At 45.4% G+C, this 19,663-nt stretch overlaps 1 protein-coding gene across 2 annotated transcripts in view; it reads right to left on the bottom strand.

Annotated features, from left to right (window-relative positions):
- The window catches only part of CRAMP1 (cramped chromatin regulator homolog 1), a 982,369-nt gene that overhangs the window by 890,513 nt on the left and 72,193 nt on the right, over nt 1-19,663 (bottom strand). For both annotated transcript variants that reach the window (XM_069210635.1, XM_069210634.1), the window contains exon 3: nt 6,985-7,175. In XM_069210635.1, the coding sequence (XP_069066736.1) occupies nt 6,985-7,175 (191 nt within the window). The remainder of the gene's footprint in view (nt 1-6,984; nt 7,176-19,663) is intronic.

Below are 19,663 nucleotides of genomic sequence, written 5' to 3'. Positions count from 1 at the left end.
CCCCAAAGTTACCACACCAGCAGCTCAGGGCCGGTCAGGTGCAGAGTTCAAAGTGGTGCCCAAAACGCATAGGCTCCAATGGAGAGAAGGGGGTGCCCCGGTTCCAGTCTGCCAGCAGGTAAGTACCCGCGTCTTCGGAGGGCAGACCAGGGGGGTTTTGTAGGGCACCGGGGGGGGACACAAGCCCACACAGAAATTTCACCCTCAGCGGCGCGGGGGCGGCCGGGTGCAGTGTTAGAACAAGCGTCGGGTTCGCAATGTAAGTCAATGAGAGATCAAGGGATCTCTTCAGCGCTGCAGGCAGGCAAGGGGGGGCTTCCTCGGGGAAACCTCCACTTGGGCAAGGGAGAGGGACTCCTGGGGGTCACTTCTGCAGTGAAAGTCCGGTCCTTCAGGTCCTGGGGGCTGCGGGTGCAGGGTCTTTTCCAGGCGTCGGGACTTAGGTTTCAGAGAGTCGCGGTCAGGGGAAGCCTCGGGATTCCCTCTGCAGGCGGCGCTGTGGGGGCTCAGGGGGGACGGGTTTTGGTACTCACAGTCGTAGAGTAGTCCGGGGGTCCTCCCTGAGGTGTTGGTTCTCCACCAGCCGAGTCGGGGTCGCCGGGTGCAGTGTTGCAAGTCTCACGCTTCTTGCGGGGAGTTGCAGGGTTCTTTAAAGCTGCTTCTTGAAACAAAGTTGCAGTCTTTTTGGAGCAGGTCCGCTGTCCTCGGGAGTTTCTTGTCGTCGTCGAAGCAGGGCAGTCCTCAGAGGATGCAGAGGTCGCTGGTCCCTTTGGAAGGCGTCGCTGGAGCAGAGTTCTTTGGAAGGCAGGAGACAGGCCGGTGAGTTTCTGGAGCCAAGGCAGTTGTTGTCTTCTGGTCTTCCTCTGCAGGGGTTTTCAGCTAGGCAGTCCTTCTTCTTGTTGTTGCAGGAATCTAGTTTCTAGGTTCAGGGAGAGCCCTTAAATACTAAATTTAAGGGCGTGTTTAGGTCTGGGGGGTTAGTAGCCAATGGCTACTAGCCCCGAGGGTGGGTACACCCTCTTTGTGCCTCCTCCCAAGGGGAGGGGGTCACATCCCTAATCCTATTGGGGGAATCCTCCATCTGCAAGATGGAGGATTTCTAAAAGTTAGAGTCACCTCAGCTCAGGACACCTTAGGGGCTGTCCTGACTGGCCAGTGACTCCTCCTTGTTGCTTTCTTTGTTCCCTCCAGCCTTGCCGCCAAAAGTGGGGGCCGTGGCCGGAGGGGGCGGGCAACTCCACTAAGCTGGAGTGCCCTGCTGGGCTGTGACAAAGGGGTGAGCCTTTGAGGCTCACCGCCAGGTGTTACAGCTCCTGCCTGGGGGAGGTGTTAGCATCTCCACCCAGTGCAGGCTTTGTTACTGGCCTCAGAGTGACAAAGGCACTCTCCCCATGGGGCCAGCGACATGTCTCTAGTGTGGCAGGCTGCTGGAACCAGTCAGCCTACACAGACAGTCGGGTAAGTTTCAGGGGGCACCTCTAAGGTGCCCTCTGGGGTGTATTGTGCAATAAAATGTACACTGGCATCAGTGTGCATTTATTGTGTTGAGAAGTTTGATACCAAACTTCCCAGTTTTCAGTGTAGCCATTATGGTGCTGTGGAGTTCGTGTAAAACAGACTCCCAGACCATATACTCTTATGGCTACCCTGCACTTACAATGTCTAAGGTTTTGCTTAGACACTGTAGGGGCACAGTGCTCATGCACTGGTACCCTCACCTATGGTATAGTGCACCCTGCCTTAGGGCTGTAAGGCCTGCTAGAGGGGTGTCTTACCTATACTGCATAGGCAGTGAGAGGCTGGCATGGCACCCTGAGGGGAGTGCCATGTCGACTTACTCATTTTGTTCTCACTAGCACACACAAGCTGGTAAGCAGTGGGTCTGTGCTGAGTGAGGGGTGGCATAATACATGCTGCAGCCCTTAGAGACCTTCCCTGGCATCAGGGCCCTTGGTACCAGAGGTACCAGTTACAAGGGACTTATCTGGATGCCAGGGTGTGCCAATTGTGGGATCAATGGTACATTTTAGGTGAAAGAACACTGGTGCTGGGGCCTGGTTAGCAGGGTCCCAGCACACTTCTCAGTCAAGTCAGCATCAGTATCAGGCAAAAAGTGGGGGGTAACTGCAACAGGGAGCCATTTCTTTACAATGCCCGTACCCCAACTGAAGGGGGCAACAGTCATTCTGCCCCCCTTGCGGACTAAAGCATCCTATATCAATGACAAGCAAGAGGACATCCGACTCTCGGGTTTGGATTTAACATATGGGCCAAGAGAGCTTAGCTAACTTCCAATATTGTCCCACTTGCAATGGGGACCAGCTACACTTTTTGGTCTTGGGACGCTGCCACCTGGAACCATCTACTAGATCCAGACAAATCTGAAAACTAAACATCTGGGGGAGTCCAGAGTGGTGTGCTTCACATGCACCTCACACCATTTTTCTTATAAACAATGCCTTGCAAACCTCCAACTTTGCCTGAAATCACGCATTTTGCCTACACTGCAGTGATGGAAACATTAGGCGTCCGCAGGAATCCACAAAATTCCTACCAGCCAGCATTGCCCCATCTGTACTGATAAAAACTCTGCCCCACTTGAGTGGCAGCCCAAAGCTTAGTCAGCCTGAAAACTGCCCTTTTGGACCTGCTTTGGTTGCCCCTCGATTTCAACACGTTTGTGGCCCCTCCCTGTTGCAGGCACTTGTCCCACATACACAAGTGAGGTATCATTTTTATCGGGAGACCGAAGTGAACGCTGGGTGGCAGGGCATGTGTGCCAGCACGGTGATCCACAACAGAAATGTGATTTTTTAGCTAAACAGAGGTTTGCAGGGGTTTCTGTGTAGGAAAACGTTGGGGGATCCATGCTGAAATGTCTCGGTTTGGTAGGCTCCACTAGATGTTGTTTTGTGATAGATAATGTGCCCACAATACGTTTTGGGCCCTGCCCTGTCATGGGCACTTGGCCCACACACACAAGTGAGGTAGCATTTTTATCGGGAGATCTGCGGGAACGCTAAGTGTCGGGAGATCTGCGGGAACGCTAAGTGTCGGGACATTTGTGGCTCCCCTTAGATTCCAGAACTTTCCATCACAGAAATGTGAGGAAAATTTGTTTTTAGACACATTTTGAAGTTTGCAATGGGTTCTAGTTCACATGCTAACATGGATACCAACAAATTCAGAGATGTGCAAATAACCACTGCTTCTTAACTCCAGATCATGTGCCCATTTTGGAAATACATAGGTTTCCTAGATATCTACTTTCCACTCTTTATATTTTACTCAATTAATTTCTGTATACCCGGTACACAATGAAAAATCATTGGAAGGTGCAGTTCAGTTATTGGCGCTAGGTACCTGGAGTTCTTGGTGAACCTACAAGCCCTATTTATCCTCACATCCAGAAATGGCCAGCGCTGCCAACGCTACACTGCTTTTGAAAATCTGCCTTAGTTAGAAGAAGTTTCAGATTAAAATGTAGACACAAATGCTGTTTAACTCAATTTCAATATTTTTTTTATTTCAACTGTTACTTTCTATAGAAAAACCTTGAAGGATCTACACAAATGACCCCTTAATGAATTCAGAATTCGATCCGTTTTTAGAAATGTATAGCTTTCCGGGATCTAGCAGTGGTTTCCACCCATTTCTACCGCTAAATGGAAGGAGACGAAAAGCACAAAAAATAGGAACAAGCATCTGCAATGCATTGGGCCTTGCATTTGCTTGAGTTAGAGCTATTGGCATTGTAAATTCATAATTGGACTTTTCTTGCCACATAAATTGGTCAAACCTGCCTCATAATTTGATCTTTTCCTACACCATAATTCCAGTGGCCCTGCATATAACTAAAGCACTTCCATTTACCTTCTTCCTCTATCTGCAGCCAAAAATGAAAATGTTGCCATTTAGCATCCCAATTTAAATCTGCTATGCAAATTCCAATAGAATACCACGTTCACCGCCCCACCATCAGAGTTGCTGGCTAACAATTTCCAAAACAAGACAGCCATGGAGGAGTAATGAGAGAAATAACCTAGAAGGGTCACCCAAAAATATCAAGAATGTTCAAACAGTCATAGTGTAATGAGGATGTTAAGTTGGCCTGAACCATGGTCATGCTTGCAATTAAGAGAGAATAATAAAACATATACAATTATCATTTAAACCCAATAAATTCCTTTATCAGAAATAAGGCGGTAATAAAACCACCCCAAGGCGAAACAAACATAAAGCAATTACTAATGACAGCAAGGGATTTTTGAGAGGCAAGCCCACGAATTATTGTAAGTGATGGGTGGGAGGTGGGCGTGGTAAAAAGCCCACAATACTTATAACAGATCAAAGGGCTTGCGCGCTCGACACAAATATAGGGTATTTCCCAGTAAAATACCAAAATTGTGATGAAAAATTTGGTTTTCTGATTCAAGGCTATCTATTCCTGAAAGCTGGGAAGATGGTGATTTTAGCACCGCAAACCCTTTGTTGATGCCTGTAAAGGAGTGCTGGTGAGAATGGATGACAGCCGGGAGCATCCAAAGCTCGCAAAAAGTCAGCATTCTCACTGTTTGTGGTAGTCTCTCCAACAGGTAAAAGACAGAGGCAAGGAGGAGGAAGAGGAGTAGGAGGCGAAAGTCGGAGACAGGGTGGCGTGTGTAGGAGGGAAGCAGCCAGGACAAGGATAAGGCAGTGCATGGGAGTGGAGGACAGAAAAAGACACTGGTCTGGGGGAAAAGCACAGGCGCCCAACCACCAATCCAAAGACAGAAGACCTGAGAACTCAGGGAGAAACGCTGGGACCCAAGATGATGCAGCTCTAATGCAGAGTCGTGGCCCAAGGCAAGTGTCCAATCATGGGCCTGACAGGGGAACATGGTGGGCAGCCGTATTTGGTTAAGTGGAGGGGCACATTATACCAGGCATGGTTGGAGACACATTTGACCGGCACTACATGACATCCTAGCTGTAGACCTGTGGGGGCCAGTATTGGCATGTGAGCCACCGTTTGTTCTTTCTTCTTTTATTCTCAGCAGTCCTGCACGATTGAGCACAAAATTAAAAAAATAAAATAATATAATCACTTGCTGGTGTGGTGCTGGGTAAACACAAAACAAACCAAAATTTCTTACTGAAATGGTCTCGTCTTTCTATGCCCTAGGGGTACAGTTGCTGTGTAAAACCAAGCAGAAAGAGACTTGGGAAGCCACAAAGGAGTCACAACCCCAATAGGACCTCAAATAGACAGGAAATTAACTTTGTGATGTATTAGCTGTTACTATATGGGAAAGTGTGAACCTACAAATACCCATACACAAAGCGCTAGACACTAAGTCCTTGTGTGGCCAGGTCTTGTTCATTCTTCTGTGACGCCATTTGCAGGGGGGGGGGGGGGGGGGGGGTGGGACAGACTCTCTCCTGAAGCACTTTTTTCCAATTTTTCCCCAAAAGGCCTAGCAGTGAAGGGGTTAAGGGCACTACAGGGATATCCCTTAAGGGAATTCAATTCTCACCCTCACTACGGAAAATGTATGCAAATCAGTTGTTCTTTAACAAGACAGCTCCTTAGTAACATATGCAATTAAATCCATTTGGGCTGCATCATGTGGGTCAAACAACCAGAAGAATGAAAACGATATCAGCATAAGTCAGACAGCAGGAAACAGAAATTCTATCATGGGTCTCAACATAATTTAAATAACAATTATAATAACTGATAATTAAGTACCATTGTTGCCAACAGGAAGAGACAGTAATATGAAGAAACATCATGGATTATTAAATACTTTTATGAATCCTCTGAAGGTTAAGAAATATGCAGTAAATGACAAAAATTAAAAATATGGGCTAAGAGTTACACTTATCATAGCTGTGGTGTTTTTCTTGCAGTCCAATGCTATGATAACAAAAACAATTCTATCAGTAGGGACTTAATTCTAAGTAACAAAAGCAAACACAGGATTTGGAGATGAGAGATTGGTATCTAGGATGGAAATAGAAACTAAAGAAGAACTACGGAATAGAAGAGACAAACGGACCCACCTACCACAGCAGTACTCCAAGGAAACCTGGTACACTATGAATATTTAAAGTAAATGGATTTTTTTAAAGGAGTATTGACATGAATGTCCCACTTACAATAAAAAAATATTTTGTGAATTTGATTACGGCCAACAAAATTACATGTGTGTCAATATGCACATGTAATGAAAGCATGTTTTCTTTGTTTTAAATTTGAAGAAGTTACAAATCAACAGCTAGGGGTTTTAGCATTTTCCGGACAACATATTACAGCTTGAGTTTGAAATTATTTAGATTCCCTTGATAATTTAAACTGTGGAAATTTATAAAGTTTGAACCTGGAATCTAAGGTGGTACAGTCACAACAGACAACTCTGCTATATGCACAATGCAGGTGATCACATCTAAGTCTACAATAGCGGATCATGATTGTCTGCAACATCTCTACTGATGCACAGATACAATGCCAAACAGAAACCAAACATGGTTGGCGTCCCATCAGTTATTGGTGGGGAAAAAAAATCATATAATTGCTCCTAACTAGCAATCTAAACTCCACATAATTCTGTCTATAATGCAAGGGACTATAGGTTTGAGAGGAAAGATCTGCATTCAAGCAGCCTTTCAAGGAACATATAGGAGAAAGACAAAAGAATATATGCCCAACTCCAAACAGCAGTCACTTCCAGCCATAACAATACTTAGACAAATCATAGATCAACAGATTACAGGGCCACATTTGAGGCCAGGAGGATCACGAGTAATCTTAGTCCATCATAGATATTTTACCGTCGGTTGAGCACAACCAAGTAATAAAGCAGGAATGGCAATGTTTAAAAGTATAATAAAAGCATGGAAACACCGAAACAAGTTCAACAGACATTTATTAGCTGGCGGAGAGCACATAGTCCAACACTCATGACAATAAACAGGGATCGTTTCTCCCAGTTTCTCACTCACCTCATAAAGCCCCTCAAAGAACGTGTTTTTATCCTCCGTGCTCCATGACTCCCATTGCCGTCGAACTTTCTTTGTGATACCTTCTTCCTTTTCGCTGGTCGATGAGCAAAGACTGCGAGAAGACGATTTGGGTACACCCGTAGTGCAGAGAGGGATTGTTGAAGTGCAGCCAGAGGATGGTCCTCCATTATCTATATAATCATAATAAAATAAAAACAAAAAACATGTACTAACTATAGATAGCAGTGTGAAACTTCTAGCAATTCAACTGTTCAAAAGAGGGAGGAGTTTGGCAAATCTCCATGATTGTGTGAACAAAGATTCTGAAAACTATTTTTCAATAGAACAATGGCTATTGCTGTAATGGTTTTACATTATTTGTGACTAAATCAAAAAAATATATTACCACAGTGTAGATAAGGTGTGTAATGAGCTTTAACAAACATGCCAATATTTGCATATTGATATAAAGTCATGACATTGCTCTATAGCACCAATGTGGAAGCTCTAAAAAGATTATTAACAATCAAAGGGTGGAAGAGATAGAAGAATTATGGTTAAGACCAGTCAATTTCCAGCGGGAAACAAAAAAATTAAGAAAAGTCGGGTCCCAGAAATCTATGTCTCAATTAGGTGTCTCTAGGAGTATTTTAAGAGACAATCACTCTCTAAAATTCACTAGTGGCATGATTCATCATCAGGTCTGCAAGACACCCAGTGTGACTGAGCAGGCTCAAACCCCTCGAGGAGGGAGCACTTGTAAATACATTAGTCAATGGGATCTGTGTAGGGGTGTTTTAAAATGATCTCAAATTCCCTATGTAGAAAAGTGTCATCTTTCTGGCATAGTTACCCCCACTTTTTGCCTGATGTCACGAACCTGCTAACCAGGACCCTAGTGACTGTGCTCTCTCTCCTAAATTAAGTTTGTTGGCAACCTTTCACACCCACAATAGGCATACTGGTGCACCCATGTAAGTCCCTAGTGTTTGGTACTTAGGTACTCAGGGCATGGGCACACAAGCCCCCCCCCCCTCCCCCATGGACTGCAGCATATATTATGGCACCCATGGGAGCCCATGCAAACTGCCCGCAGACCTGCCAGTGTAGCCTGCGTGAAAGGGTGCATGCACCCTTTCACTGCCAAACTTGATCACTGCATTTAGATGTTATGAGTCACTGCTCTGGTAGGCCCTTCAACCCAAGGGCAGAGTGCATGTCACTAAGTGTGAAGGTACCCCTTCATGAGCAGGGTGCCCCTACAGACCCCAGGCCAATTCCTAGACTCTAAGCACGGGGAAACCATCTTAAGGTATGTAGTTGACACTGGTCCACATGAGTGGTCCAACTACATAATGGCTGCCCCCAACCTAGGCATGTTTGGTATCAAACATGCTGGAATCCTGCAACAATACCAATTCCAGTGCTAGCTGCATGATACGATGTACTCTGGGGGTTCCCTAGGGCAGTGGTTCCCAACCTTTTGACTTCTGTGGACCCTCACTTTATTATTACTGAAAGCCAGGAATCCCCCCCCCCCCCCAACTGAATTATTATTGGAGTCTGGGGACTCCCCACTGAGTTATTACTGGAAGTCAGGGACCCAGGCCTAAATATTTTCAATGATTTAACCCAGTGGTCAACGCCTGCACTACATCCATGGTGCGGGTCACGACCAGTGGCCCACAACAGGGAGGGGGTGTCGACAACGTTCAGGAAGGCCTCATTTGAAAGGGGAGATTCTCTCCTTTCAAATGAGGCCTTCCTGAACGGGTTTCCTGCTGCAATCGAGGGCCAGGAAACCCCACTTGTCAGGGGAAGCTTGCATCTTCACAGCAATGCGCATACTTCAACTGACATGTCTTAACTGTAGCTTTTAGGCAGCAATAAAAAAGTCAAATAACTCTTGTGATTATGTTTGTGCTAGAAAAGGATCTGACTTTTGTCTAGTGGCAGTGGAGTAGCGCAGAAGATTTATATGCCTACTGCAAGGGTCAAAACTGTATTATATGTGAATAGCTGAGTGGATTAGTAAAGCCAGCCATTACCTGCGCTATAATACAAATGAAATGTATGTGTGAGGGTGAAATGGAGAGATTAAATGCACTTTTGCTGGGTGGTAGTGAGGGAATCAGAGGAGGTAATGGAAGTGGGAGAACACATAATGATTGTTGGACTGGGCGCTAAAGGCTGGGACGATTGGTATGGGACAAGGTGAAGCAGAACATGCTGATTGAAGGAAGAAGCAAAGGTAAGGTGACCTCTATTGTTGCAGGTATCACACACACACGCCCACCAGCAATTTAGTGACGGTCTACGTAGGCTAGTGTTTTAGAGCGACAGTTTAGCCAGTAGCAGAGATGGCATCTTGTTGGATGACTGCTGCTCAAGCCCCAACTCAGGTTATGGAGGACAGCTCTGACTTAGGATCAGAGACTGAGACAGCATCTGAGGGACAAGACAATGGCGCAGACTCTGGGAGTGATTTTTCAGTCAGAGGAGTCTAATTCGATAACTCCTCTTCCAGTGATTATGAGGGAGGTGATGAAGACAGTCCTGCTGTCCCTTCACAAGCAGAGTCTGTACAGCAGGACAATAGTGGGTTAGGCCAACCCAGAGAGTAGGTGCATGCCGCGGCAAGCAGCGAGAGAGTGCTCTCTTGGGAGCTCCTCAATTTAGTTCAGTCCCAAATTCCACCGCCCAAATCGCATTGTGGAGACATCAAAATTATCCATCACAAAACAACCTGCTTTGGTAAGGCAGCACCTGCGTTTTTGGTCCCGGCAGTCATATAGAGAAACCAAACACAGATTTCTGGAAACTAGACATCCGGGGAAGTCCACAGAGGTGTGACTTGTGTGGATTCCCCAAAGTTTTCTTGCCCAGAATACACTGCAAAGCTGAAATGTTGAATAAAAACTATATTTTTTCTTGCTTTTCTGTCACACAAACTACAGGAATATGCTGGGATCCACAAAATTCCTACCACCCAGTGTTTCCCCCCCTGTCCTGATAAAACCGCTACCCCACTTGAGTGCCTGTACCTAGTGCCTGTGTCAGGAATGGATCACCCCAGGGTCAACAGTTGCCCTCATGTAAGGACAAACATTGACAGTTGTGTGATCTATTCATGACAAAGGCACTAGGTCTACCCATACAAGTGAGGTACATTTTTTATCTGGAGACTTGTGGGAATGCTAGGTGGAAGGAAATTTGTGGCACCTCTGATTCCAGAACTTTCCATCACCGAAATGTGAGGAAAGTGTTTTTTTTGCCAGATTTTGATGTTTGCAAAGGATTTTGGGTAACAGGTCCTGGTGAGAGCCCCACAAGTCACCCCATACTGAATTCCCCTAGATGTCTAGTTTTAAAAAATGCACTGGTTTGGTAGGTTTCCCTAGGTGCCGGCTGATCTAGAGGCCAAAGACCACAGCTAGGAGCTTTCCAAAAAATACATCAGATTTCAATGTAAAAATGTGATTTGTCCATGTTGCTTTTTCTGACGCAGGCAGTAGGCCTACCCACACAAGTGAGGTACCATTTTTATAAGGAGACTTGGGGGAACACAGAATAGCAGAACAAGTGTTATTGTCCCTTGTCTTTCTCTACATTTTTACAATCCAAATGTAAGACAGTGTGTAAAAAAGAAGTCTATTTGAGAAATGCCCTGTAATTCACATTCTAGTATGGGGACCCTGGAATTCAGAGATGTGCAAATAACCGCTGCTTCTCAACACTTTATCTTGTCCCCATTTTGGAAATACAAAGGTTTACTTGATAACTATTTTTCATTCTTTATATTTCACCAAATGAATTGCTGTATGCCCGGTATACAATGACAACCCATTGCAAGGTGCAGCGCCTTTATTGGCTCCGGGTACCTAGGGTTCCTGATGAACCTACAAGCCGTATATATCCCCGCAACCAGAAGAGTCCAGCAGACGTAACGGTATATTCCTTTAAAAAATCAGCCATAGCTGGAAAAAGTTATAGAAGAAAATGTGGCCGGAAATGGTTCTTTTTTCACCTCAATGTCAATATATTTTTATTTTAGCTGTTACTTTCTGTAGGAAAACCATGAAGGATCTACACAAATGACCCCTTGCTGAATTCAGAATTATGTCTACTTTTCAGAAATGTTTAGCTGTCCGGTATCCAGCATTGGTTTCACACCCATTTCTGTCACTAACTGGAAGAAGGCTGAAAGACCCAAAAATAGTAAAAATAGGGTATGTCACAGTAAAATGTCAAAAGAGTTGAAAAATATGGTTTTCTGAATCAAGTCTGCCGGTTCCTGAAAGCTGGGAAGATGGTGATTTCAGCACAGCAAACCCTTTGTTGATGCCATTTTCAGGGGAAAAAAAACACATGCTTTCTTCAGTGGCCCTTTTTTCCCATTTTTCTCAAAAACACAAACTTTTATCTGCATTTTGGGTAATTTATTGGCCTCCTCCTGGGGAACCCACAAAGTATGGGTAACTTTAGAATCTCTAGAATGTTGGGGAAAAAGGACGCAAACTTGGCATGGATAGCTTAGGTTGACAAAACATTATGAAGGCATTAGCGGTAGGGGTTTACAGCAGCTAAGGGGTTAAACCACCAAACACCACATGAAAAATACTGAAATAAACATTCCATCAAACACATACACAAATGATAAAACATTTTAATATGCAAACAAAAATAAAAAAATAAAAAAAAAAATAGGAAGGTTGGAGCCTTTCTAAATGTATTTGAAGCCACAAATCTTCCATACTATGTTCCGCTTGATACACCTACACTGCTCCCTTAAATCAATCAGAGGATAACAATTTAATTATTAGCCACCAATTTCAATTTCCTAGACATTTACAGTAAATGTTAACACTTTCGAATGTACATGTAGACACTTTGTGTGTCCCTCTTTGGTAATGCGTTAATATTAGTTAATGTTCGAGCAGTCACGGACCCCCTGAAGAGGCTGCGCGGACCCCCTTGGGGTCCCCGGACCACAAGTTGGGAACCACTTCCTTAGGGGATCCTCTAGGTCTGCATGTGCAGCCTCACCAGGTCTAGCTGCCAGCCCACACTGCTGCTGACCCCAGACACTGTTCTGCCCTCCTGCTGATGAGCCAGGCCCCGGACAGAGGAGCAGAACAAAGGATTTCCTGCAAGGGAGAGGTGTGACCACCTCTCCCTGTGTATTAGGTGTATAGGGACTGGGGTGGTGTGGCCTCTGAATGCCACCAGAGTGCTTTAAAGAGTACATTTGGTGCTCTCCTTGCATAATCTGGTTTGCACCAGTTCATGGCATGCTGAGGTCCAGCTCTGACTCCCCCTCTTGGGTAGAGTCTCGCAGACCTTGCTGATTCCCAAAACTTTGCAAACTCTTCATCAGCTCCTGTTTGCATTTGCCAGTGCTTGTTGATGACCTGGGAGGTCACAAATCCTGCAATCCAGCGGCCGACAAGCAACAGCTCGCAGGTGACTCCTGGGATCTTCTGCAGCGCCTGGAACCCGCAGCAGGATTTCTTCTTCCACCAAATTGCAGGAACTTCACCTTCATTAGGGTGGGCATTGCCACCTGCACCACCAGGGAACCTCCAAGGGTGCTGAACTCTGTCCCCATCTTTTTCAGGTCCTCCACATCCGGAATCCATCCCTGGGTTCCACCGGCCTGGTCCACAGGTCATGATAGCAGCTGGACAGTCAGAGATGTCCAGTCTTAAAAAAAGAGTCCCTTCTACCCTCTGCATCCAGGTCCCTTGTGTAGGTACTTCTGGGTATACCGGGGTAGGGGTACCCTCCATCCAACCTCTTGCCTTCTGGTTTCCTTGGGGTCCACTGGGAAGGGTCCTGAATTCCACAAACTGCACCCACTACTCTCTGTGTTAGTCTATAGGACAACTGAGTGGGTAACTACCTTACTCCTGGTTGCTGGTATCAATTATTGTACTTAACTCTGGTTTTCCTAACTGCCCCCGCCCCGAGCTAACTACCACACTTACCTTACACTGGAGTCATTATTTCACATTCCACTTTTTAGTATATGGGGTGGACCTCCCTTAAGAGCCTGTATATTTCTATGACATTTCTGAGGGTTATTTAGTGTGTATATTGTGTGTAATATCACTAAGGGGAGATATATAAATGTCAGTTTAGTAGTAGTGCTGTAATAAAGTATCCTTTAATTTGCAGCACTTTTGTGGTTCTTTCTTGCGAATGAGTTACTGTCGGACTACTGTGGAATTGCAAGTGGATAAGCTTTAGCTGCTCGCCTCAGCTACACCTAGAGAGCTTCTGCTATCTGGACACCTATTCATTATCACTAACAGTTGCCTGGACTCAGTATACAGTACCACACAATAGGTGTACACCACAAACTGAGCCAGCCACCTACACCCTAATAGATTTATATTGTTATCAGGGATTAGGGTAAAGTTATAAACTAAGAGACATAAATTAGGGACCTGTTAATAGTACCATGCATTTCCAACTGTTGCGGCCTACATGTTTTAGCCACTTTAGCCCAGTCTGGTCTCTTGACTTTCCTCAGGACCTATCTAAGCAGAACCCTATTTCCCCCAACTGTGTGAATACTGTCCTATAACCAATGTATATATAATCACTATTTGTGACAGAAAAATGAAGTCTAGAATTAATGTTTTTACTCATGCAAGTAATTAACTTATACCTCCTTTGAGTACATTTGCCAGGTACCTGCGAAAAATGAGATGCATAGACATTTTCAGAGCATAGAAACTACTGCACTTTCGGTCATTTATTCAATGAACTCATACTTATTCCAGTAGTAATAAACACTGCAAACACTGCATAAAAATTATGAGAAAGTGTCATGACACACAGACAGGCACAGACAGACAACATACTTGCAGATGATTTTTGTGTGTTAATCCCACATGCTATTGTTAAGTGTTTTTGATATTCTGACCATGTGAAAAACACATTCATGCAAAAGAATAAAAGACTACTATTGCAATGGGCGAAGCAAACGAAGGTAGAACAAGTATCTCCACATTGGCTCATAATGGCCCAGTAAGCAAACAAATGGAGGTGCTCAGACCCTGTAGTCAAACGCTGAGGAGGTTGTGTGAAGTAATATCTTTAATAAGGAAACTTTCCGCCATAGCCACGGCCTGTAGCGCACATCCGTACTGGCACGTGTCATATAGACGGGCCATGTAAGACTATGTCATGTGGATATGAACCCAGCCTACAACCTACTGATACAAGGTACACAAGGCAAAATCAGAAATCAAAGTCAAAATGAACACCAGCGCGGTCTGCTTGACTGCACACAAAGGTAATGCCTACAAAAAAAAAAGGCAACATGTTTATTCCTGTTACGAGACGACACAAAAATGTAGGTAGCATCTATACTCTAAAAACAAATGTTCTAGTGTTGAGGAATAAAAGGGGAACAATTTTGCCAGTAAACAAATACAGCTGGTACAAAAGAATCCAACTGGCTGCTCAAAAAAAAAAAAAAAAAAAAAAAAAAAAACTGAATTTCTAAGGTTAATCTCGTCACTGGTTTATTGAGGAACCCTGCATAAATGTATTAAAGAACAGCTGCACAAATTTAATCCTCTCTCCGGACAACTTTTTCCTGTACATTGTGCTATGGACACACCAGAGACATATACCAATCGGCGTGCAACTCCAAAGAACTGCTGCGTTTTGAGGGGCACTGCATCTTAGTCTGCGGCCTATGCCTTGGAGACCAGCAACAAGCAGAAAAAGTGCCTAGCCTCACAGTGACCAAGACTCCACTACGGAGACCTCAAGTAACACCTCCTGGACCCTGTGAACATGATTGTGACCATGGATACCAAGACTAAAGACATTTTGAGCCAGATCTAGGGTTATTTCTGGATGAGTTAGACGACTCAAATATGGATGCCTCTGACGGAGACTTATTTGCAGGGGGCTGGAGGAAAAAGTGGATATCTCTGTTTTATGGGACTGTTTGATGAGGCATCCTATCCAGTCCCTATTTCTGTGGAGGGAGGTAGGCCGTCTTAATTCCGTTCTCTTACCCCTTTTCTTCAATGGATAGACCAGGCCGGTCAGGTTTCCAATGTTTGAGACCACTCTTCTGCATGCCAGCCCACGGAGCTGGCTTTTCTGCTGCCTTCCACCTGCTGCTTAAGCATGTCTCATGCTTGATGTTCCAGGTTACATTTATCCTTGCTTCTCATCTCTCTCTTTTCTCACTTTCAACTCACAGTCCCTACCACAGCATTGTTTGCTGGTTCTTACTATGCTCCATGCTTACAGATGGGGAAATGTGTTCCATTTTATCACTTGGACTGGGCATTGACTAGCCCTGATCATGTGGCTCAGGAGTTAGCTTGTGGTTTAATGTTTCTGCCTTTTTTCTCTTTTTTTTCATCCTCCTTTCTATACCACCCTTACCTGTTGATACCTTTTCCCAGGCAGGTTACATGCTACCAGTGCTAAGAGGATATGTATGGGTGATTATAGGATTTTTTTCTTTCTAGGCTCTCTGGTTGTCTCGTCATCCTCCATCTTTGCCCCTGTGTGGTAGGTTGTTGGATTTCTTCTTTCCTTTCAATTGGGTGTATCCGGAGGATGTCCAAACCCTTATCGTCTTTACCCAGAACATCAATGTTCTGTCAAATTACATTAGTCGTAAAAAGATTCTATGTCACTTCAAAACAAAACATGTCAATTTTACCCTACTCCTGGAAACGCATCTTTCCCCAGCCACAGTGGTAAGCAGTAGTAAGACAGTGGGGATGGGCAGCAAGATGTCCATGTCTCATGGACTGTCCAAAAATTGCAGGACAGCTCACCTCACTGAGTGGAGCCTTCCTTGTAAAAGTACTAAAAAAAAAAAAATTGGACGGAGGATAAAGTCAGATAGGCTTTTGCAAAGCTATGTATTATGAACAGGACAGTGATAGTCAGGTCCACTTAAACCTCTAATGTAGATAAGACATATAGCCTGCCTCTCCAGACTCAACTTCCTGTGAGTGCACTCCCTTGCTCATAATAAAGACTGAAAACCATCTCCTGACCCTATTATGGACTGCATCCTGACTGCCACAAACGACTAGATGAACGAGTTACTTACCTTCGGTAACGACTTTTCTGGTGGATACATTAGCTACCTGTGGATTCCTCACCTCATGAATACTCCCATGGCGCCAGCATTCTACGGAAATCTTCTTACTAGTCTCTGCACGTCGACGAGGACGTCACTGTCTCGCACGCGACGCCGTCTGACGTCATACAGGCAATAAGAGGTCCTCGACGACGTGCGGACGTCAGTACCAATCATTTTTTACGTGCATGAGAACAACCAGGCAATGCAATGAAAGAACAAAGCAACATCCATTATATTGTAAAAATACACCACATTGTATGAATAACTGTAAATCTTTTTTATGTACATATATATATATATATATATATATATATATATATATATAAAACTCTTTCTTTTAAAAATATATACACACACCAAGTATATACATAAAGATATATACACATATACCCATATATATATATAAATATATTATATATATACATCTATTGCACCCTCAAAGATCAAGAGGAGCGCACTCAAGGATTACTTGGCAAGACCATAAAGGCAACGGGGAGGCGGGTGGGACCGTGAGGAATCCACAGGTAGCTAATGTATCCACCAGAAAAGTTGTTACCGAAGGTAAGTAACTCGTTCTTCTGATGGATACAACTACCTGTGGATTCCTCACCTCATGAATAGAGTCCCAAAGCAGTACCACGCCCGGCGGTGGGTGCCTAAATGGTCAAACCAAGAAATCCTGCAGCACTGACCGTGCAAAATGGCCGTCCCTTCTAACCTCAGAATCTAAACAGTAATGTTTTGCAAAAGTGTGAAGGGACGACCAAGTTGCGGCCTTGCAGATGTCGACCACAGGAACACCTCTGGCTAAGGCCGAAGTGGCCGACTTAGCTCTGGTGGAATGAGCTCTAATGCCCTCAGGAGGATCCTTCTTTGCCAAAGAGTAACATATTTTAATGCAAAGAACAACCCACCTGGATAGTGTTCTCTTGTGGACTGCCTTTCCTCTCCTCTTGCCCACGTATCCAATAAACAGCTGATCCTCCAGCCTGAAATCCTTTGTTCTATTGATAAAGAAGCTCAACGCTCTCTTTGGATCCAGACGGTGCAGTCTTTCTTCCTCTTTGGAAGGATGAGGCGGAGGATAGAACGTGGACAAAGTAATTGCCTGAGCCAAATGGAAGGGTGAAACAACCTTCGGGAGGAAAGCAGCCTTGGTCCTCAACACCACCTTATCCCCATAAAAAGTTGTATAAGGGGGTTTTACTGATAAGGCCTGCAACTCACTCACTCTCCTTGCTGATGTTATAGCTATCAGGAAGACTGTTTTTAAAAACAAATACCTTAAGGGGCAAGAATGCATAGGTTCAAAAGGGGACCCCATAAGGAAAGTCAGGACTAAGGACAAATCCCATTGCGGCATAACGAATGGCTTTGGAGGATATTGATTTAGAAGACCTTTCAAGAATCTGATAACAATAGGGGATTTAAATAAAGATGGTTGGTCTGGAAGACATATGAAGGCTGACAAGGCCGATAAATAACCTTTAATGGTAGCCACTGCACAACCTTTCTGCGCCAGAGATAGAGCAAAAGACAAAACGTCCGATAGATGAGCTTGTAAAGGATCAATCTGCCTCTCTCCACACCACGCAACAAATTTAGACCACCTATTAGCGTAGATAGATTTAGTGGAGTGTCGCCTGGCCGCTAAAATAACATCCACTACCTCAGGCGGGAGAGAGAAGGAACTCAGGTTGCCCCGTTCAATCTCCAGGCATGTAGGTGCAGACTCTGGAGGTTGGGGTGTAGAACCTGCCCCTGCGACTGCGAGAGGAGGTCTGCCCTGAAAGGGAGACGGAGCGGCGGGCACGTTGAGAGTTGGAGAAGGTCGGAGTACCACACCCTCCTTGGCCAATCCGGAGCTATTAAGATTACTAGAGCCCGGTCTTGGCGAATCTTCCTCAATACTCGAGGAATCAAGGGTATGGGAGGAAACGCGTAAAGCAACTGGCCGCACCAGGTCATTTGAAACGCGTCCCCCAATGCTTCCTGCATCGGATACTGAAGGCTGCAGAACAACGGACAATGCGCGTTCTCTCGAGTGGCGAACAGATCTACCCGAGGAAACCCCCACTTCTGGAAGATTAAACGGACTTGATCTGGATGGAGACGCCACTCGTGGTCTGCCGAGAAGTGGCGACTGAGACTGTCCGCACGCACGTTCAAGACTCCGGCCAGATGGTTTGCTATCAAGCAAATCCGATGGTCCTTTGCCCAGGACCATAGTCGAAGAGCTTCTCTGCAGAGAAGGTACGACCCCACTCCTCCCTGCTTGTTTATGTACCACATCGTGGTAGTATTGTCCATTAGGACCTGTACCGACTGACCACGAAGGGAAGGGAGGAAGGCCTTGAGAGCCAGACGTACAGCCCGTAACTCTAACAGATTGATGTGAAAAATCTGTTCCTCTGGAGACCAAAGACCTTTGATCTCCAGATCCCCCAGATGAGCTCCCCACCCTAGAGTGGAAGCATCCGTTATGACTGTGGCCACTGGTGGCGACTGCTGGAACGGTTTTCCTTGTGAAAGATTGTTGCTTGCAATCCACCACTTCAAATCCACAGCAGCATCTCTGGAGATCTTGACAGTACCCTCTAGATCCCCTCTGTGTTGAGACCACTGCCTTCGGAGGCACCACTGAAGAGCCCTCATGTGCCAGCGAGCATGCGTGACCAACAGAATGCAGGAGGCAAAAAGACCGAGCAGACGAAGGACCTTGAGGACTGGAACTACCGCTCCGTTTCGAAACATTGGAACCAAATCCTGAATATCTTGAATCCGCTGAGGCGGAGGAAAGGCCCGACCCATTGTCGTATCCAGTACTGCCCCTATGAACAGGAGGCGCTGAGAGGGCTCCAGGTGAGATTTGGGCTCGTTCACCGAAAAGCCCAGGTCGAACAACAACTGGGTTGTTGACTGCAGATGACGCAACACAAGCTCCGGGGACTTGGCTTTGATCAACCAATCGTCCAAGTAAGGGAATACTGCTATCCCCTTCCTTCTGAGCTCTGCCGCAACCACCGACATCACCTTCGTGAAGACTCGAGGTGCTGAAGTAAGACCAAACGGAAGGACCGCAAACTGGTAGTGTTGCGATCCCACCACAAACCGGAGATACTTCCTGTGTGACTTGAGTATCGGGATATGAAAGTAAGCATCCTGCAAGTCGACAGACACCATCCAGTCTTCCATGTTCAACGCCAAAAGCACCTGTGCTAGGGTCAGCATCTTGAACTTTTCCTGCTTGAGGAACCAATTCAAGATCCTCAGGTCCAGAATTGGTCTCAAACGACCATCCTTCTTGGGAATCAGGAAATACCTTGAGTAAACTCCTTGACCCCTTTCCTGCTCCGGGACCAACTCCACCGCGCCCTTTAAAAGGAGGACTTCCACCTCCTGTTCTAGCAACAGGAGGTGTTCTTGTGAACAATACGAAGGGCGGGGCGGGATGAGGGGCGGAAACTCCCGAAAGGGAAGGGTGTAGCCTTTTCCCACAACACTGAGAACCCAAGTGTCCGACGTAACAGTCTCCCATTTGGTGAG

This window comes from Pleurodeles waltl, chromosome 10 (assembly GCF_031143425.1).
Source record: "Pleurodeles waltl isolate 20211129_DDA chromosome 10, aPleWal1.hap1.20221129, whole genome shotgun sequence".
Classification (NCBI taxonomy): domain Eukaryota; kingdom Metazoa; phylum Chordata; class Amphibia; order Caudata; family Salamandridae; genus Pleurodeles; species Pleurodeles waltl.
The sequence above is the reverse complement of the archived record's forward strand: the minus strand, read 5'-3'. Positions and strand labels throughout refer to the sequence as shown.